Consider the following 22583-nt stretch of genomic DNA (forward strand, 5'->3'; position numbering starts at 1 on the left):
GATAGATTAGGATCCTCAGAAGAGGATAGATTAGGATCCTCAGAAGAGGATAGATTAGGATCCTCAGAAGAGGATAGATTAGGATCCTCAGAAGAGGATAGATTAGTTTCTTCCAAATCACTTGGAAGATCTTCCTGATCCCCTGCCCCTAAATAAGAGGGTCCTGAGCACTGGATGGGGATCTGCTACGTTTAGACCCACTATGGAGCGATATAGCATCAATCTTCTTTTCCAAAATACAAACGGTAGAAGAGAAAACCTTCTGTGTGATATATACAGGGACTGAAGTGTCTAGTGCAGCTGCAACAACAGTCTCCCCTGACCGGCCGTATCACTCAGAGGATGACATTCTTTTGGAAATGGACCGTTTGTTGTGAAACCATTGAGACCCTTTAGAACCCTTAGAGGGGTTCCTGGTCCCTCTTCCATTCATAGCCTGAAGCACAAAAGCAGAGGCACTACCAACAAGAATGTACACTGCTAGATTATAGTCCAGCGCTATAAGCTGCTATTAATACCCAGCCTGGTAAAGTAATAATGTGTCAAAGGGAATGCCTGTCACCAAACCTGAAGTAAGCCACCGCCTGCTCATGTGTCCCACCATAGCCAGCAGCAGCTACACACTGCTTTAAAAAATTCCTCCATGTGCGGCCGGTGTCTGACGCAGTTAAACCCACCCCTGCGTCTTTCAAAAGAAAGCTTTCCTGTGCCAGCGGTGGACTTCAGGTGCCTTGCAAACTGATATGGCAGCGGGAGGGGTAAAAACCACTACCGGCCACAAAACTGCTTTTTGTGGCCGGAGGAGAGAAGGAAATGAAGGCTTCTGACAGCTCTGTTTCCAGCATCAGGCGGTGAGTGCTCAATACAGCCACCCCCTCAGTGGTGACACATAGGCATGACAACATTATAAAACTTAAAAAGGAGAAATTCATAAGAAAAATTCCACTTGCCTTTCCTCGCTGCAGGGTTATCTGAGATAAACCCAATCTTCACCCTTCACGGTGGGCTCCGAAACCTTCAGGAACAGGGGAACATAGAGGTTACCCACAATCCTGGACCTGCAACAGCTCCCTGCCAGTAAAATTTTATGGCCTTACTATCAAAAAGTACTGGATCCCAGAATCCAGCTCTCTAAAAAGAAGCATTCGCAAGCAAAACCATGTTTCTTTGGACACGAGGCCCGGGTACCATAACACGCACATTAATTTTAAGAGGGAAGTTTCAGAAAAAATAAATAAATAAATAAATAAAAAAAACTTATATTGTAAATAAGGAACTTTGAAGCAAAATAAAGGCCAGTGCCCATCTATATATATCTGTATTTTCGTTTTTTTCTATTGTTTATTTCGCCCCTCCCTGCTTTTTCATTTACAGATTCTAAGCGTCTTGGGACCTCAGTGTGCGCACTGACTTCCTGATGGTCCGGATCCCGGGCCCTGGGTTGATTGGGGGATAGGCTTTAGGGGGATCCCTTTATTTCCCTTATGTGCCTCCCCCTGCTGGCTTCTTTTCAATTACCTGTCATTTACACAATTGGCTGAGTTGACCTGGGGATAATTCCATGTTGCATGAATCCCATTCGCTTTTGTTTTTAATATTTTCGGATGCCTATATACATTCTGTCAAGTGACTGATGCAAGTAAAGCTATGGTGTATTACTTCAATGATTACAAAATAATGGTATATGTATATATGATACAATAATTTTTTCTTGGCTAATCACTGTATATTTGAATTTTATAAACAATTCTTCCCTGCAATTAACCCCTGATGGAGAATATGTTGCATCTCCAAAACGTCGTTGGGTTCAGGCAACTGTACTCTGTCTAGGTTCACTTCTTTTGTTTGTATTATGCATCCATTCTTTTGTATATAATGTATTTCCCTATGTATTTTTCTACTTTGTATAATAAAAACAATTTTTTTTTAATACGATACATACTTTTTGGTATATATGCTTTGGTAGTGCCATTAAAATACCACTCCTAGGGGGTTTCCATTGTTATAAAAGTAATATATGTCAACCCGCCAGTGCAACATCTCTCCGCATCTAACCCATTAAGTTATTACTTAGGCTCGGTGTCCCATGATGTAAGATAAACAAACAGTTCAACTGCTGCAAGCACCGATTCAAAACCAAAAATAATGTGATATGCTGTAAATGGTGCTGCACTGTTGAAAACTCAGTAATAACTACAAAAACTATGTGAAATCCAAGTAAATATAAACACACACTGGCAAACACTGGTATCAGTTAACATTTAACTTCTCAAAATGAGGAGCCTAAGCGGGCCTAAGGGTTGGACTTCCTCTGCGGGTCCTTTCATGGATTGGGGGGGTGGTGGGGCATTTGTGTCTCCTTGTATAAATACAAGTAGTGGTAGTGGCTGATATACTCCACTTCCACATACACCCCACATGGGGTAAAAGAAGGGGGAGAAGAGGAAAGTCCAAATAGTGTAGTATACCTTGTAAAGTCTTATTTCATAAAAACACAGTAAAGGTAACACCCGCATTTGCTTGTAATAAAGTAAAAACTCCACAAGCTCTGAGCTAGTCACCAGTGTCCCTTCCGGCTGCTCCTGACGCGTATCGTCACGGGTCACGCGACTTAACCACTTTCAGACCGGACCATTTTGCTGGTAAATGACCAGAGGTCTTTTTACACTTTGGCACTGCGCTGCTTTAACTGGTAATTGCGCGGTCATGCAATGTTGTACCCAAACGAAATTTGCGTCCTTTTTTCCCACAAATAGAGCTTTCTTTTAAAAGGTATTTGACTGACTCTGCGATTTTTATTTTTTGCGATCTAAACGTAAAAAGACCGCAAATTTTGAAAAAAAAATGATATTTTCTACTTTTTGTTATTAGAAAAATCCAATAAACTCAATTTTAGTCATACATTTAGGGCAAAATGTATTCAGCCACATGTCTTTGGTAAAAAAAAAGTCAATAATTGTATATTTATTGGTTTGCGCAAAAGTTGTCACATCTACAAACTAAGGTACGTTTTCTGCAATTTACGCAGCTTTTAGTTTACGACTGCCTATCTCATTTCTTGAGGTGCTAAAATGGCAGGGCAGTACAAAACCCCCCCAAATGACCCCATTTTGGAAAGTAGACCCCCTAAGGAAATTGATAAGAGGCATGTTGAGCCCATTGAATATTTTATTTTTTTGCCTCAAGCGATTGAATAATGACAAAAAAAAAAATTTTTTTTTTTTTTTTTTTACACAAAGTTGTCACTAAATGATATATTGCTCACACATGCTATGGGCGTATGTGAAATAACACCCCAAAATAAATTCTGCTGCTTCTCCTGAGTACGGGGATACCACATATGTGGGACTTTTTGGGAGCCTAGCCGCGTACGGGGCCCCGAAAACCAAGCACCGCCTTCAGGCTTTCTAAGGGCGTAAATTTTTGAGTTCACTTCTCACTACCTATTACAGTTTTGAAGGCCATAAAATGCCAAGATGGCACAAAACCCCCACAAATGACCCCATTTTAGAAAGTAGACACCCCAAGCTATTTGCTGAGAGGCATGTTGAGTTCATGGAATATTTTATATTTTGCCACAAGTTGCGGGAAAATTACAAACTTTTTTTTTTTTTTTTCACAAAGTTGTCACTAAATGATATATTGCTCATGCATGCCATGGGCATATGTGAAATGACACCCCAAAATAAATTCTGCTGCTTCTCCTGAGTACGGGGATACCACATATGTGGGACTTTTTGGGAGCCTAGCCGCGTACGGGGCCCCGAAAACCAAGCACCGCCTTCAGGCTTTCTAAGGGCGTAAATTTTTGAGTTCACTTCTCACTACCTATTACAGTTTTGAAGGCCATAAAATGCCAAGATGGCACAAAACCCCCACAAATGACCCCATTTTAGAAAGTAGACACCCCAAGCTATTTGCTGAGAGGCATGTTGAGTCCATGGAATATTTTATATTTTGCCACAAGTTGCGGGAAAATTACAAACTTTTTTTTTTTTTTCACAAAGTTGTCACTAAATGATATATTGCTCACGCATGCCATGGGCATATGTGAAATGACACCCCAAAATAAATTCTGCTGCTTCTCCTGAGTACGGGGATACCACATATGTGGGACTTTTTGGGAGCCTAGCCGCGTACGGGGCCCCGAAAACCAAGCACCGCCTTCAGGCTTTCTAAGGGCGTTACAGTTTTGAAGGCCATAAAATGCCAAGATGGCACAAACCCCCCCCCAAATGACCCCATTTTGGAAAGTAGACACCCCTAAATTTAGGGGTACACTAGTGAGACTAGGTAATAAATGGCGGGTGCCCTGAAACTATAAAAAAATAACTAACCAACCAGCGTCACCTGTAACAGTTATATGGTGATCACTGGTGAAAGGGTTAACTAGGGGGCAATCAGGGGGCTTTATGCGGTAGTATATGGGGGTCCCTGGCGCTATAAAAAGCTGCAGCGAACCTAAATACCTACCTGCCTAACTAGCATCACCTGTGACACTAATACAGCGATCAGAAAAACGATCGCTTATTAGGCTGGGTTCACACTGGAGCGATGCGGGAACGCCACGAATGCGCGGCGGGTTCCCGCATCGCATGCCTCCCGGCGGCAGTTCACACTGCCCTATGCGAACTGCTGGGAGTGTCAGTGAAATGTTACTGACACCCCCAGATCAGTTCGCATATCGCAGTGCGATCTGCAAACTCGGATCGCATGGTGTGAACACCCATGCGATCCGATTCTGCTGCGGGCCAAAAAAAGGGTCCCGTGCGAATTTGCGGCGGGTGCGGCGAATGGCTGAACTCGAATCGCACAGAGATCGGATGTGATTTGCACTGCAGTGCGGTACGAATAACATCCGTTCTCATAAACCGCTGCAATGTGAACCAAGCCTTAGTGACACTGGCGACGGGGGGTGATCACGGGGTTAAACCTTTATTGGGGGGGTACCTTAGAACTAAAGGGGGCTAACCCTAACTGCCCTAACAGTTATTAGTCACAAATGACACCCGCCGGGTGATCAGGGGGTTAAACCTTTATTAGGTAATAAATGGCGGGTGCCCTGAAACTATAAAAAATAACTAACCAACCAGCGTCACCTGTAACAGTTATATGGTGATCACTGGTGAAAGGGTTAACTAGGGGGCAATCAGGGGGCTTTATGCGGTAGTATATGGGGGTCCCTGGCGCTATAAAAAGCTGCGGCGAACCTAAATACCTACCTGCCTAACTAGCGTCACCTGTGACACTAATACGGCGATCAGAAAAATGATCGCTTATTAGGCTGGGTTCACACTGGAGCGATGCGGAAACGCCGTAAATCCGCGGCGGGTTCCCGCATCGCATGCCTCCCGGCGGCAGTTCACACTGCCCTATGCGAACTGCTGGGAGTGTCAGTGAAATGTTACTGACACCCCCAGATCAGTTCGCATATCGCAGTGCGATCTGCAAACTCGGATCGCATGGTGTGAACACCCATGCGATCCGATTCTGCTGCGGGCCAAAAAAAGGGTCCCGTGCGAATTTGCGGTGGGTGCGGCGGGTGTGGCGGGTGCGGCGAATGGCTGAACTCGAATCGCACAGAGATCGGATGTGATTTGCACTGCAGTGCGGTGCGAATCACATTCGTTCTCATAAACCGCTGCAATGTGAACCCAGCCTTAGTGACACTGGCGACGGGGGGTGATCACGGGGTTAAACCTTTATTGGGGGGGTTAGGGGGGTACATTAGAACTAAAGGGGGCTAACTCTAACTGCCCTAACAGTTATTACAGTCACAAATGACACCAATGCAAAAAAAAAAAAAAAAAAAAATGACATTGGTGTCACTGTGACTGGGGGGCAGGGGTAATTGGGGGGGTGATCGGGGGGGTGTGAGTGTGCCTGGCATGTTCTACTGTGTGTGTAGAGTGTTGGTGCAACTCACCGATCCGCTCTCCTCCGTGTCGGAACGAAAAATACCGACACGGAGGAGAGAATACATCACTTCCTCTCCTGTGTTTACATTACAGGAGAGGAAGTGATGTCACGGGGGATTCCTATTCGTCGGGAGCGATCGCGAGGGGGTGGCCATGAATGAATGGCCGCCCCCTCGTCCCGGATCGCTCCCGGACGAAAACCGACCGCCGCAGGCACCGGGCGGGGGCCCGATCGGGCCCCCGACCCGCGGGAGGCAAGGGACGTACATGTACGCCAATATGCCTGCCCGTGCCATGCTGTCGACGTACATCGTCGTGCGGCGGTCGGCAACTGGTTAATCAGGGGGTAAAGGCTAACAAGTGAGGTGTGCTTAAATAGGCTAATAGTGACAGATTGCCGTGGCCATTATGTTGTGGAATAGTTTTTTGGTATAATCAGAATTATAACCATCAGAACACTGGAGTAGCAATGGGAGCTAAATTTGCACCCAGCGTAGCAGGATTGGTCATGACAATAGGAGGAAGAGTCAGTGTTCATGGATGCACCAAGAGAACTTGCCGTATATAAAAGATATAATGACAACATTTTTATCTTGTGGAAGAGAGAGATCGGACTTGAGGAGTTTATACAGAGGATAGGATTATTACATCATGGGAAATTAGTGAAACCTCCATATCCTGAGACCTCGAAAACACACAAAAGAACCAAGAATTAACTAGGAAAACCCACTTCAAGAACGTGGATCAGAAAAGCTACCCTCCAATGGAGTGCTGTCACCAGAAGAACTGGCTCTTCAATATTCTGAAGGGCCAATTCATGCATTAAGGAGAAACTGCGCAAACTTAGGGGATTATACCCTTCAAGCACAAAAAAATGGACATAGATTTGTTGATAAAGGTTACAAAAGGGAACATATAGAAGAAAAAAATAATGGAAGTGGCTGACACAGATAGGAAACAATTGATTGGCAATAAGAGATCAGGTTGCTGTTCGACTGATGTAGTCCCTATTTTCTTGGGCTAGACGATCGTAAAGAGACATTGGCACAAATGGGGGGGGGGGGGGAAGTTTTTCACTGGGAAAGGTTTCTTTCCCTGCAAGAGATGCTTTGCATGCTCACGAACCAATCGTCCCAAGGGAAAAACATTTAGCTTCATTGCAGCTAGTACAGGTGCTACATTGACTAATGACTTTATATGTTGTAATACTGAGGGCGCTGTTTATTTTTTAGAAAGCAATTGTGTACGGCCCTCCCTAAAATTAGACTTTCAGGGGGTAATCTTTCTCAAAACCCTCAAAATGTCCTTAAAGTGGTTGTATACCCACATTTTTAACTTTTACCTACAGGAAAGCCTATAATAAGGCTTACCTGTAGGTAAAAAAAATATCTCCTAAACCTGTACGGTTTAGGAGATATTCCCCTCGGTATGCGCCGCTGACTGCAGCGGCGCATGCACACAAGGGGTTTCTCGCCGTCAAAATCCGGCAGCGGCCGAGCGGCCGGACAGAAATCTCCCGCGCGCATGCGCAGGAGTGACGATATCGCGGCTCCGGCCACTCACAGCGCCAGAGCCGCGATACCCGGAAGAAACGCCGAGGGAGCATGTCAGCTCCCTCGGCCTCGTTCTAAGGTAAGTATTTCATAATGAGCTAGTATGCGGTGCATACTAGCTCATTATGCCTTTTGCTTTGCAGGTTTAAAAAAAAAAAAAAAATGTGCGGGTTTACTACCGCTTTAATGAATTCCAGGATTTCTATACTACACTGTATGCCCCAACTAAGGACAGTGCGTTGGCTTCTATCAATAATTTCTTGAACACTTTAACGCTACCGTCTCTCACGGAATCTCAGAGAAATTATGGACCAACCTATCACTTGTGAAGAAATAAGCCAAACCATTAAATTATTGTCTCTGCATAAATCGCCTGGCCCTGACGGCCTCCCTAATAGTTATTATAAAAAAATTCTGAATATCTGGTCCCTCATATGGCTCTTTATTTCAATTCCTTGCGAGACTGTGGCGAAGTACCTCCAGATGAAAATAGGGCTCACATTAGTGTTATACCTAAACCAAACAAAGATACTACAGATATCCTTAATTACCGCCCTATATCACTGATTGTGATCTCAAAATCCTTACGAAATTATTAGCATTACGATTAGGCGCTTTTTTACCACAATATATCCACAAAGACCAATCCGGCTTTATAAACCAACTCCAAACCTTAGACCAAATTCGCCACTCTATAGCGTTGATCTCTGCAGTTCGCTCTCAATGGGATGCTCCTGGATCTCGGGAACTGTTGATGCTATCATTGGACCTCCATAAGGCCTTTGATAGCCTTAATTGGGAATATTTATTTACTACTCTCGGGGCCTTTGGTTTCGGTCCTGTTTTTATTTCACTGTTACAAAAACTCTACAGCAAACCGTCGGCCCAGGTCGCTATCCGGGGTTATAGATCCCTCTCGTTTCCCATTCGACGTGGCACAAGACAGGGTTGTCCACTTTCCTCATTGCTTTTTGCATTGGCAATTGAGCCTTTAGCTGTCGCGATTCGATCCCATCCTCGAATCCATGGAATATGTTGTGGGCAGCAGGAACATAAATGTTCCCTGTTTGCCGATGACGTTCTTATGTATGTTACTAACCCTACAGTTACTTTACCTACTTTGTTGTCCCTATTTCATCAGTTTTCCCAGCTTTCAGGACTCACTTTAAACACCCAAAAAACAATGGCCCTTAACGTCTCTTTGTCCCCCTTAGTAGAACAACAGTTGCGACACACCTATAAATTTCCAATGGACCTCAACCTCTATTCCATACTTAGGCATCCAGCTTACATCCTCGATTGGCACTTTATACAAAGCCAATTATCCCCCACTTTTTCGCCGATTGTGGGAGGATCTTCGGCGATGGGCGGATTATCCCTTATCTTGGTTTGGTAGAATTAATTTCCGTCAAAATGACATTTCTCCCTAGACTACTCTATTACTTTAGAACTTTACCCATTGCAGTCTCGGGGAGAGAACTACAATATTTACAAAGGGATGCTCTCCGCTTTATTTGGGGTAATAGGAAACCTCGCATGAATAAATTAACGTTACATACCTCAAAATCGTGCGGTGGGCTTGGCCTCCCTAATTTGCAAGCTTATCAAGCAGCTCAAATAACACAGCTTTCATACACTACGGCGAAGGGGCCTCTGCCCCTTTGGGTGTCTATTGAAGCTCTCTCGTGCCACCCTTTTGCTATTGGCTCCTTGATGTGGCTGCTGAGTCGCCTTCCTCCCTCCCATTTTATGCCCCACCCTGTCTCACTCCCTAGAGGTCTGGGACAGGGTGCGACATCGTAAAAAGTTATTATCCTCACATACTCCATTGGCCCCGGTGTTCTGTAATCCAGAATTCCCCCCTGGCTTGACTCCACAGGCATTTCAATGGTGGCTCAAAGGCCTCCTACGGATAGGTGACTATCTAGAAGGGAACCGACCTCACTCATTGCAGTACTTCATAGAGACAATGCAGATGCCCTCTAGTGAACTGTTTCGGTATAATCAAATTATCTCCTTTATAAGTTTTAAACTCAGTTTGCGGGATGGACCGTTTGCACTTACGAATTTTGAGTTATCTTGCCAATCAAAGGACCTATTACGGGGACGTATATCTACTATTTATGCGGCTATTACGGATCCGACTACTAAACTCCCCTATATGACCCATTGGGAACGGGACTTGAATATTACTTTTGACCTGTCCGACTGGCAAGACATAGCTTATGCTTTATCTAAAGTATCTATTAATACAACACTGATTGAGGCAAATTATAAAACCCTACTGCGATGGTATTTAGTACCAACCAGGATCGCTAAGATGCATCCATCTGCATCCCCCATGTGCTTTAGACGGTGTGGCCAGGTGGGTACGATGTGCCACATTTGGTGGCAATGCCAAATAATAACTAGATTTTGGATTCGTATATTTAACCTCATATACAGTTACTGGGGTTAATATTCGTAGAGCCCCGGAAGTTGCGCTTTTAAAAACTCCCTGATGGGGTTCCTAATAAATCCTCAAAACTGATAATATATATAATTTTGGCTGCTAGGATAACTATAGCTAGATATTGGAAGCAGTCGATGGTTCCTCTTGACTCTGTGAAAACTAACTGGATCATGGTTAATGATAGACTCACCTGGACCCTCCGTAATAATTCCAAGAAATTCGATATGATATGGGACCCGTGGATTAAATATGTCTCTCCCTTGTGATCTGCCACTGGTTGACCCTCCCTTTCCCTCTTTTTTTCTTTTCCTCTTCTTCTTTCTTCTCTTTTCTTTCCTTTCTGTTTTTTCTTTTTCTTCTCTATACTTACTGTCTAACAAGACATTCTTATAATTTACAAAATGTCAGGCGTAACTTCATGAGGTTGATACTCGCGGCAGAGGGGCGTAGGGGAATTCCCCCCCCCCCCCGCCTTTTTCTTTTTTTCTCCTTCCCCTTCATCCTGCTCTGTTTTCTGCACTGTTATTGCCCCTGACAATGTGGGCACATATGGCTCCATGGGTGAGGTGTAAGTGGGCCTAGCAGAGTATGGGGGCATACTTTAAATTCTGGTTGATGAAGCACCATACTCTTCTAGGTTGCTAAGCAATGTGCAGTCCATCAATATTTTGGTTACATATAGTTTATATTTAACTTATGGCTTTGAGAAACTGCACTCCCAATCTTACTGTCGGAGGACCTGGCTGATGTTTAAGTTGGTAGTCACCTTCTAGAATTTTGATGTTTTCTGACTGTACTTTTTGTGCTATTATCTTGTTGTCTTTCTTTGCATTATAAATAAAAACATATTGAAAGTAGAAAGCAATTGTGGCTTACAATACATTGGACGCACAAAGGAGATCCCTCAGAGTACGTATCAAGGAAAATAGACAAGGGCTATGACAAACATAGCGTATCCAAGCATTTTTATCCTGTACATAATGACCCCTCCCATCTCAAAGTCTGGGGAATAGAACCTTATACGAGACATTGGCATGGCAACCAAAAAGTGAGAACATTAAGTTAGCTTGAATCTAAATGGATCTTTCTGATGGAGACCCTTACACCACAAGGACTCACAGAGTTCGACTTGAATTGTTCATTAGAGATTTCTAGTTTCTGCCTTTCCCTGGATACATTATCTTGTCTGTGCGCAATGGGCTGCGATTCTTGTTGACCCTGTCCATTACATTTTTATTTCTGGGCTTATATCTCTATTTCACCTTGGGAGTTAGACCCTTTCTGCTGTTACAGGATTTTCGGTTTCCCATTTGGATCATTTGTATACTTTGTTTTCATTGCGCAGACATGCGTCATTTCCAGCTGATCCTGACCAGCATCTGTCTATTGCATTGTTTATGTTTTTAGCCCCCTTTTTAAATTGCATATCGTTTAATATATCTTTTTATGTTGTTCGGTATTTATTCCCATTTTGGGGGGGACACTTGTATTTGTTCATTTAGTAGACATTATCTGTCACTACTTTTACATGGTTCATTATTACCATGGTTAGCTCTGGGAAAATGGCCCCTGCATCAGCTACGGCAAAATGGATGACTTACTGAATAAGCAGGAAGACTACTAGAAAATGTCCGCCACCTGTGTTTGCCATGCAGTCCACAACAAAATGGCCACGGCAATAATCTGTCACTATTAGCCTATTTAACCATTTCAATACCAGGCACTTACCCCACTTCCTGCCCAAGCCAATTTTCAGCATTGACGCCGTTTAAATGACTATTGCGCGGTCATGCTACACTGTACCCAAACTAATTATCATTTTGTTCCCACAAATAGCTTTCTTTTGGTGGCATTTGATCATCTCTGCAGTTTTTTGCTAAATAAAAAAAACTAAAATTTTGAAAAAAAATTTGTCAGTTAGAAAATTTTGTAAATACGTTTTCTCCTTTACTGACGGGCATTGATAAGGCGGCACTGATGGGCACTGATTGCCATCTCCTTGGTGGTCCAAGGTGGCATACTTTTCTGGGCATCCCTATTGTTCCTGGGTTGTCTGGGCTGAAAAAACAAACAATCAGCACAGGTCTCCTCCTACTCACGTCTGTCAGAGTGAGGAAAAGCCAATCAATGGCTCTTCCTGTTTACATTGTCATGAGCCGTGATTGGACACGGCTGATCACATGGTAAAGAGCCTCCGTCAGAGGCTCTTCACCGAGATCAGTGTAGCGGTGTGTCAGACTGACATGCCACATTTACTGCCGGGATGCCCCCCCAACGGGAGCACGCCGGCAGTTATCCTGCTGGATGTCATGACGCCCAGTCAGGATAACAGAACCAACGTCTGGCCGTCGTTCTGCTATAGGTCGTGTGGGATGTGGACACCTCACTTGTTAGCCTTTACCCCTGATGAAGTCACGTGACCCGTGACGATATGCGTCGGGATTGGCCGACAGGTGCAACTGGAAGTGATGCTGGTGAAGAGCTCGGCCCTCGTGGAGTTTTTACTTGCTTTACTACAAATGTAACTGTTACCTTTACTGTGTTTTTATGAAATAAAACTATTTAAAAGATATACTTATAAATCAGGTTTATTTAGAGCACATTTTTTAATTATGGAGATTCAATTTGTATGTGTGTGTTTTTCACGACTGAAGTTGCATTCTACCATATACATTTGATTCTCTGATGTTTATGCATTTATAATATTTGCTTCCCACACTTGTTTCTGTATGTGTGACTTGGATTTAGGCGTAGTCACATATCGCAGTTATGTTTTTTGCCACATACATATTGTTGTGTCCACTCTTAAATCTGGAGTGTTACATTATTGTCTAAGACACAGTTTGCATCCAGACTCACATTCTGGTATTCGTTTATGAATTATACACACCATTAGCGCTACACGTTTATGTACATTTTGTTACACAATTAGTCTGTTGTGTTGGCTGCTCACTTTTAGGGTAGGCGCGGTATTATCACTATATTTTCGATTTTACAAGATATACTACACTATTTGGGCTATCCTCTCCTCCCCCCCCCCCCCTTTATATTTTACCCTGTCCAGGGTGTATGTGGAAGTGGAGTATACAGGGGAGATCAGACCTTAGCCATGTTTTCATGCTGTTACCTTACAGCCGGAAGGTTAAGAGGCCACCCCCCGTTAGAGGTGTCACTGCATGAAAAGAAGAGATGACCACCACACCTGCTTTATTTTGATATAGATTGGAACAATCACTTTTTGTATTGGAGAGGGAGAGAGGGAGGGAGAGGGAGAGGGAGAGGGAGAGAGAGACCATCAGAAATGTCCATAGTAATCATATGTGAACAAATCTTGTGTATGCCCCAACACTGAAAAATAAAATGCACACGTGCTTCAGCAAACTTGGGATTCACCCAAAGAGATAATAGGAAGATCTCCCTAATTCAATGATATAGCTCCTTAATGTATCCCATTCCAATCAGAACGGGATGCATAAAGGAGCTACAGCATTGAAGGAGGCCTATTAGCCATGCTTTGAGGTCACTGTGTGGTCGAGGCGATCTGGTGAGTGTATTTTGTTATCACTTAGGGTGAAGCACTAAGTTTACTGAAGCACATGTGCATTTTATTTTTCAGTGTTGGAGCATACACAAGACAACTTGTTCACATATTATGGACATTACTGATGGTTTATTTTATTGTGCACTTTATCAGATACAGCGTATAATTCGATTTTGTATTGTTTCCTTTGCGCGCTCTCTCGTGCTCTCGCGCCATCTCTCTCACCATCTCTCTCTCTCGCTATATCTATATTTTGCATTGTTAGTTTTTCACAAATTTTAGGAGCAGCATTGGCATATAATCAACAAATTAGTTTTTTGTATTGTGGCGCCAACACCCAACACTTTCCATACCGGTCAAGCACGTGGATTTAGTCACTTCATACTTTGTGTATTTGCACTGGACGTTTATTTCACTATTGCACTTTAAGTTTTATACAGTGCCAAAGGGATCTTCACTGGCATCTCGCTTTCATTTTGAGTAATACACTGTTGCATTTCAGAAGTTAAAGGTTAGCTGATACCAGTGTTTGTTTGCCAGTGGGTGTTTATATTTACTTGGATTTCACATCGTTTTTGTAGTTTACTACGGAGTTTTCAACAGCGCAGCACCACTTACATAATTGGCATAGGCTTCAAAATAATAGATCACCGCTGTAGGATTGAAAACTACAGGGGCAAATATTAAAATCCATATTGCACAGAAGCTGCACGATGCTGGGAATCAGTGTGCAGGAGTACATGCAGGCATTAACAATTTAGAGGCATCGCTGTATAGAAAAGCCGAAAGATGCACTAGATGTAGATACCGTATTATATTCTACTACTGCAGATAATTAAACAAACTGTCAGGATCACATTGTTAATATAGGCACTGCACTATGAAACACCACAACTACACATTTCTTTCTCAAACTAGGGTCCAGAGCAGTGCAGTGCAGTTTCAGCCTCACTGGGATGCCTTAAAGTGGAGTTCCACCGTTTAAATTAATTAAAAGTCAGCAGCTACAAAAAAAGTGTAGCTGCTGACTTTTAATAGACACTCACCTGTCCCATGGTCCAGCTTTGCGGCCACCTAAAGCCTCACTCCTCTCCCTCTCATCTCTGTGGTGCCGTCATTACTACTGTGGGCACCCAGCTGTGATAGCTTGTGGCTTCACTCTCCTGGGACCTGTGATATGTCCCAGAAGATTACAGAGAGGGAGGGGGCCACCTAGGGGGAGAGGAGTCGCCGCCAAGGCAGCCAAGTGACGGAAAGAGGAAGTGGGACAGGAAGTACCCATCAAAACCACACGAGGGTGTGTATACAGATTCTAATAACCCAGTGCCTCCCTCCCACTCCTATTGCAGCAGTGTGAAACTGAATGTCAATCAACTGTAACTAATGCAACTCCATCCACGCAATTTTATTACACGTTAATAAATTGTGTTGTATACATCTCGCTTTTAAACATATCATGCTGTGTGAACTTTGATTTTTTTTTTAAGTTTGTGTGTTTTTTTTTTTGTGAACTGACCATGTCATTGGCACAGCTCCAATCAGCGCTTGCCAGATGGCGGGTTCAAAGACAGAGGAAGTTTAGTCAGAGTGAAGTCTCCTCCTACATTAACACTCGCTGGGACCCTGCAGATGATTTGTTTTTATATTGCTTGGTTTACTAACACTTTAAGTACCCCACATCTAACTTATCAGGTCAGAGTCTGGAAAGTGCCCTATGTGGAACCCATTGACTGAAGGTCAATTCCAGGCTATCATTGGAATGTCCAAATTCAGTAGGGTTCCGTAAGCTGTACTCCAAAAATGCAGGGTGACGACGACTACACTGGAGAGATGCATTTAAAGAGAAAGCTCTAGCAGTGATGTAAAGAAAAGCCTTGAGTGAAGAAAAAAACAAACAAACTACCAACTTAGTCTTTAAAGCAGATTTCGTAGGACATAAAAAAAAATTATATATATATATACACACACACACATACACACGCTGGTATTAGGAATTATTATCCTGGGCTTGTATACATTTTTTTTTCTCCTCCTGTACAAATACAAAACAGGAGGTTAAACGTTTCCTGTGTCCTCAAAGGACAAGACAAATGATATTTTCATGCAGTTTGCATTTTCAATCTAAGTTGAGAAAAACATTTCCTTCAAACAATTATAACTTAGCAAATTTAACACCGGGCAATGTATCAACATGGTCCTATTGTTGGTTGTCTAAAGCAGCTCAACCTACAAATTCAAATCGCTTAAAACAAGATAACAGGCAAACAATGAATATATTGGCATTCACCTGTATCAGAATATAGAACTTATTTTGTGTCTCAACATGTGGGCATCCTTCCTAAAAATATTTCAGGGTTGTTGAGGTTCGTTTTAATATTTTGCACAAGACATACAAACACAGAATTTTTTTATTTTTTATTAAAAACTTAAAAACAAAATCTAACCTGTAACATATGGTTCCAAAGCCTTTGGCACCAAGCTCCGCGCTAACTTCAGATCTTCTGCTGAACAGCTGCCAGTCTCAAGTCCACAAGCCATACCCATACGTTTTAGTACTTCTATATCATCATGTATTTCAAAAGTGTTGTCAAAATTAAAAAGATATTCAAACCTGAAAGTCAAAGTAGTGGTTTGTTAGAAAAAAAATAAAAAAATAAGAAGTGTGTGTAAACTAGTCATATCCTTTAGCTAGAATGCACATTAAAAGGCAGTAAACACCTGCATAAAGACAACAAAAAGGTAGAGAAACCCAATACATACATTTAAAACACTTAAAATCCTGTTCTTGTGGTACATTACAGTACACAGTAATATTGATCACTATTTAGGTTATGCTGTCATCTATAGGTGAATGGACACTGGCAAAAAAAAAAAAAAAGTAGGAATCTCCCACCCAGGCATAATTCCGCCCAGTTCTACCAAGATGCTGTTTTGTAGCAAGAGGGGAGGATCTCTATGCTTTCTTCTCATCTACTCCAAGAATGTCTTTTTAACCTACAAAAATCCTAAAAAAAATAAAAATTCTTAATCATACATCACAGGAGGTATTACATATTATGTCCCAAAGCACTGAACATGAGGAGTAGTGAACAGAGACTAATGCTGGCCATACATGCGCAGAATTATGGCCGAAACTGGTCCTTTTCGGAAAGATCATTTGACAATCGTGCCATTAGTGAACCTAACTTTACCAACAAAGTGCCTGGCTAAGGTCAATGGATCCGTAGCAAAAACTTCTACAGTTTCAACTATAAGGTATATGCATATTTTGTAATCAAAACTAAAATATTTTGTCTTGTACGATTTATGTTTTTATTGTTGTCCATCTCGTTTACATGATAATAAAGTTTATTCTGTCAGTTAGTGGCCAATTCACTTTTGACCGACAAATAACTCAGTCTGCAAATGGCCGAACTTCTGTGCGTGTAAGGCTAGCATTAGGCTGTGTTCACACAAGAGATCGCAGAGGCTCACAGCAGTCATCTGGTTTGTCTATTCACTGTTTCACTATTCACTAATTTCGGCTGAAATTAGACCTGAAAACAGACCAAGATACACAAGGCTCCTGTGCAATTCACATCAGAGCCGCTGTGGAGATGTGTGAACTGGCTCCATAGAGAGTTGTTCACAATCTCCTGCTATGCGAATTGGATGCAGGGAAACTTCAGTGTTGCTGCAGGGGAGAGATTGACCAATGTTACATCCACCTGATATATATATATATAAATTTATTTTTTTAAGAACCCCATACTTCTCTTACAACCAAGGAATGAGTCGCAATAGATCTCTGAAAAATAACAGCCACAATTAAAAAGTCCTGTGATGGTACTTTAAGCCACAAACATCTCCACAGCAGACTGGAGAAAAGCCATAAACACCCTTATCCTTGATGAAATGTGTTTCAATGTGCTTCAAACTCTGCGTTCCAACAAGTCGAGGAAGTGAACCGATGCTGTACACAGCGGACGACCGCTGTTCCTTTGGCAAACTAGGATCTGGAAATAAGGCACAGTACACACTTTTTAACGCTGTTGTGATACTTTTATTTGGTATGCATATTTGCATTGGCGACTTTTTTTAGAATAAAATGTGAAAAGCAGGATTACGCTATGTCTGCATGTTTTGTTCCTTTTATATGATAAACTGGATCCCCATGCCAATAGCAGAGACATCTAGTGGCCAAGGAGTTGGTTAATGGTACATTGAAGGCTCATTATTTCAGGCTTTTGGGGGATCGTTTAAAACACAAGTGGTGTATCGTGCGGTGGAAGCTGTTCCTCTACTCTGAATCACAATAAGAACTGTTTTATCGAGCACCATTTTTTTATGAACACCGGAAGATATTAATGGTTGTTTAGGGCACCTCCACAGCATTACAGACTTACATTTATCATAGTGACCGTCTACTTCCTAGATTTTATGATATCCAGCATCTGCATAAATATCCGAGGAAGCCAGAAACATTGGTAGATCCAAGGACTCCTGATGTTTGACCCAGACCGAAAGTATTTTGACCCCTAAAGTCCTGAAGTGGGTGGGGGGGTGGCCAAGATGGTGACGGAGCAGGACGCTTAGTCAGGAAGCTCTGCAGCCATCGCGGGGAATAAATCCTTTTATCCCATCCTGACACCCTGCTTAGCCATCCGGAACACGTCCCGAAATCCCCCTGTGGATGAGGACGAGGAGCAGGAAACGTTTTGACCATCAAAGCCCAAGAAAAACCCAGATCAGCTCCGGAAGGCGCGCAGTATGGCGACACAGAGGGAAGGCCTGGGGCCTGCTTCCACAGAGCAGAGCAACTTTGCTGCATTAATGCAGGCTATTACAGGCTGCCAGTCCTCTCTGCCCTTTACCACCAAGAATACCATGCAGATTGAGATTGGCCTTATTCGACAGGACTTTGAGAAGGTGAGACAGCAGGTTACTGAGGTGGAGAGCCGGGTGAGTGACATGCAGGACGCAGTTGGCGATCATTCGGCTTCTCTGCACACCCTGCAGGTAAGGGTGAAGCACCTGTAGGCGAGAGCAGAGGACTCTGAAAACCGTAATCGGCGCAATAACTTGAGGATAATTGGACTACCTGAGGGGTCCGACACATCAGCCTATGCGGAGCGGTTGCTCCGATCGATTTTCCCTCAGGCAGCCTTCTCACCACATTTTGCTGTGGAGAGGGCCCACAGAATGCCACCCGCCCGGGGTCCTCCCCGCACGTTCATCTTTTGGCTATTAAACATCAGAGATCGGGATCTGGTGCTCCGCGAGGCTCGCAATATGGCGGATATCCAATATGAAGCGGCCCGCCTGATGTTATTCCCGGATTTCAACACACCACACAGTATAAACACAATGTCCCCACATATGTCACCAAAACACACATGTCCCCAAATAATAAAAACATGTCCCCCACATATGTCCCACTAAAATCACATGTCTCAATGATTATCTGTACACATGTCCGTGATCACCTGCACACATATGTACATGATCATTTGCATACATATGTCCGTGCTCACACAAACCAATTATTATACACTTAACCACATTTTTATTTTTTATTTTTTACCAAAGACATGTAGCAGAATACATTTTGGCTTAAATTTATGACAAAATTAATTTTATTGGCTCTCTTAAAATAGAAAGAAAATAGTTTTTTTTCCCAAATTTCCGCTCTTTTTTCGCTTGTATCACAAAAAATAAAAAAAAACTGAGTTGTTAATAAATAACACCAAAATAAAGCTCTATTTGTGCAAACAAAATTATAATTTAATTTGGGTACAGCATAGCATGACCGTGCAATTGTCATTGAAACTGTGAGAGCGATGAAAGCTGAAAATTGGTCTGGGAAGGAAGGGGGCGAAAGTGCCCTGTATTGTAGTGGTTAATAATACGCATTACCAACACCAAAATTAACCTTTCACCTTGTTGCCTCCTGCACATATCAGACATGCCGCTGGGAAGGTATAATAGGTCTTTGACAAAATACCTGCTGATAGCGGCTAAATCTATAATTCCTAGATACTGGAAACTCACTATGGTACCCTCAGTTATGGAATGGGTGCATTCAGTTAACCACATCTTCACTTTGGAAGAAATGCTTGCTACTGCAAAAGATACAGCTGACAAATTCCACAAAACTTGGTCCCCCTGGGTTCAGTTTAAGTATTCTGATGCTTTCCATGGTTTGTCCACAGGATGAGTTTTCACCCACTGAGATTAAGGCCCGATTTAAGCGCGGGACTCGGTCCCTGGAAGGTCTAGAAATGATGTGTCTCTCGACTCCGCAGGGTGGCAAATTTTGTTCATTCTTTCTTACACTTCATTATGCTAACTTACTTTTTCTTTTCCACCTCCCCTTTTTTTCTACCTCGCTTCTATTAATTCCCCCCCCCCCCCCCCACCCTCCGAACCTTTACCAACCCCCCAAACTTTAAAAACCTATAAAAGGTTTGTGGTATTGTTGAGCTAGCTCAGTTGTGGCTCTACCAAGGCTTATTTATCAAAAGGTTTTAGTTGCATAACGTGAGCCGGCTACATTTACTGAACTGTTTGCTTTAGCCTATGAGTACTGTTCGCTATTTTGTGACCAGTCTTGGCTAATTACACCTCTTTATACTATGTTTTTGTATTTTCTGAATTTGCTCAAAAATTCTATTGATAAAAAAAAACAAAAAACACTGAACTCCTGTACTCGCTCGACCTCTACCTCATGAAATCTACATTTACTTTGCCTTATCCACATTTAGCTTCAAATTATCATCTGTGCACCAACCCACTAGGTTTTCTATTTTCTGCCAATATGCAGCCTCATCGCCATCCCTTATTCTCCCAAAGTGGCACAGATGCTAAACTTATCCTTGGGCAGGATCAGAGAGGAAGACTCGCAGGATAAGGCACAGGCTGTGTCACCTGCCTCTCAGAAGTGATGGCGACTAAGCCGGTGCACACAGGGGCAACTCAGATCCGACTTCAGGTCGCCCCTAGTCGCCTCAGGTCGGGCAACATGTAAAAATCAATTTAAGTGAATGAGAGCCATCTTAATGCACACTACTGAAGTCGCTCCGACTTCAGAAAAGGTTCCTGTACTACTTCAATCCAAATTGTAGGCGACTGGTACCTGTTGATTTCAATGGAGGTCGCCTACAAGTCGGATCTCAGTCTATACGGAGGCAACTCTCACGGAATTATCAGCTCTGAAGGGGGAACTCCACGCCAAATTTATGGAAAAAAAAATGCCGTGGGTTCCCCCTCCGAGAGCATACCAGGCCCTTAGGTCTGGTATGGATTCTAAGGGGAACCCCCTACGCAGGAAAAACAGCGTGGGGGTCCCCCCCCCAGATCCATACCAGACCCTTATCCGAGCACACTACCCGGCCGGCCAGACAAGGCCCCCCCCCCCCTCCTGAGCCGTACAAGGCTGCGTGCCCTCAACATGGGGGGGTGCCTTAAGGGGGGGCCACCCCCCCCACCCCAAAGTACCTTGTCCCCATGTTGATTAGGACAAGGGCCTCTTCCCGACAACCCTGGCCGGTGGTTGTCGGGGTATGCGGGCGGGGGGCTTATCGGAATCCGGGAACCCCCTTTAATAAGGGGGCCCCCGGATACCTGCCCCCCACCCTATGTGAATGAGTATGGGGTACAACGTACCCCTACCCATTCACCTGTAAAAAAATAAAAAATAAATAAAACACCACACAAGGGTTAAAATAGTTTATTGCACAGCTCCGGGGGTCTTCTTGCCGGACTCCTCCGCTATCTTCTGCTAGCTCTTTTGCTAGCGGAGGAGCCCGGGTTTCTTCTTCGCCGCCCTCTTCTTCCGACTTCGGGGGTCTTGTCCCCCTCTTCGGTTCTTCTTGCCGGGCCACCGCACCTTCTTCTAGCTCTTTTACAGGCGGTGGCCCGGTCTTCTGTCGCAGTCTTCTGTTCTTCTCTTCAGATGTTGCCTCGTCGCTTCCTCCGCTCACCGTGGCAAGGACGCGGCGCGTGGCAACTTATATAGGGACATCACCGGATGATGGCCCCGCCCATTATGATGTCACAGTCCCAGCATCCTCTGGGACTGTGACATCATAATGGGCGGGGGCATCATCCGGTGATGTCCCTATATAAGACACCGCGCTCCGCGTCCTTGCCACTGTGAGCGGAGGCAGCGACGAGGCAACATCTGAAGAGAAGAACAGAAGACGGCGACAGAAGACTGGGCAACCGCCTGTAAAAGAGCTAGAAGGCACGGTGAAACCCAGTACACCTCCCCAGTCAAACAGGCTGGCATCCCACCCAATCTCCATGTAGTCAGTGGGGCCTGGGAGTGATACTGAAATACATTGCAGGGGGTTGTGGCTATATGCATCCTCATGGCTAATGCATAAGCCTATAGCTCATCCACAGTATACAGGGAAGTCTTTGCAAGGCACTGCAGACTTAACATATACTGCATTTACAAATGGGTGCAACATTTGTTTTTATCGTCAATTTTTAGGGTCAGGGTCAATTTGCAGGCTAGCCAATTGCTGGGAAACTTTTTAATATGCACTGTAATTCTGCACTTTACTGCAAAGGCTAGTTATAAAATGGGGTGGCTGCCATCTTTTTGTAAAGCTTTTTTGCTGGATTTGGTAGGGGGGGACACATTGGATGCCTTTAGCTGCCATTGTGCTTCTGCTGGGCATCCAATGTGTTCCTGTGCCTCTGAAGATAAGTGGGCTCCCTCCAGGCAGACCTACCCTTAAATTATCATCCGCTACATGAGCTTAAACTTCGGGACGACCAAATACAGAGTTAAGACCACAGTATACAGAGGAGCCTTCACTAGGTACTGAGGCTTTTACTCATATTTGCAACTAAAACCTCAGTTTTTAAATGTGAATTGTTAGATAAAGGTCAATTTGTCTTTTTTCAGGCTAGCTGGTAAGTATGCTGGGAAACTTTTTGTTAAGCTCATCAATCAGCATCGGGCCACACCTAGTCCCAACTACTTTCTGGACTGACCACATTGACTCTTGCTGAGCCCGATCCTCTAGCAGGGAGACAGTGAAAAAAATTCAGGATTTCGCTCAATTAGGGAAGGTAAAAACATTTTTTTTTTTTTTTTTTTTTTTACGAGTCTTGCATCACAAAACTAG

General features: G+C 43.5%; 1 protein-coding gene across 3 annotated transcripts in view; it reads right to left on the reverse strand.

Annotated features, from left to right (window-relative positions):
- Positions 1-22583, reverse strand: part of TFDP1 (transcription factor Dp-1) — a 171848-nt gene that overhangs the window by 22077 nt on the left and 127188 nt on the right. For all 3 annotated transcript variants that reach the window (XM_077482832.1, XM_077482833.1, XM_077482834.1), the window contains one exon: positions 15909-16075. In XM_077482832.1, the coding sequence (XP_077338958.1) occupies positions 15909-16075 (167 nt within the window). The remainder of the gene's footprint in view (positions 1-15908; positions 16076-22583) is intronic.

Source organism: Lithobates pipiens, unplaced genomic scaffold, assembly GCF_037356315.1.
Source record: "Lithobates pipiens isolate NorthernLeopardFrog02 unplaced genomic scaffold, aLitPip1_a1.2 Scaffold_16, whole genome shotgun sequence".
NCBI classification, from domain to species: domain Eukaryota; kingdom Metazoa; phylum Chordata; class Amphibia; order Anura; family Ranidae; genus Lithobates; species Lithobates pipiens.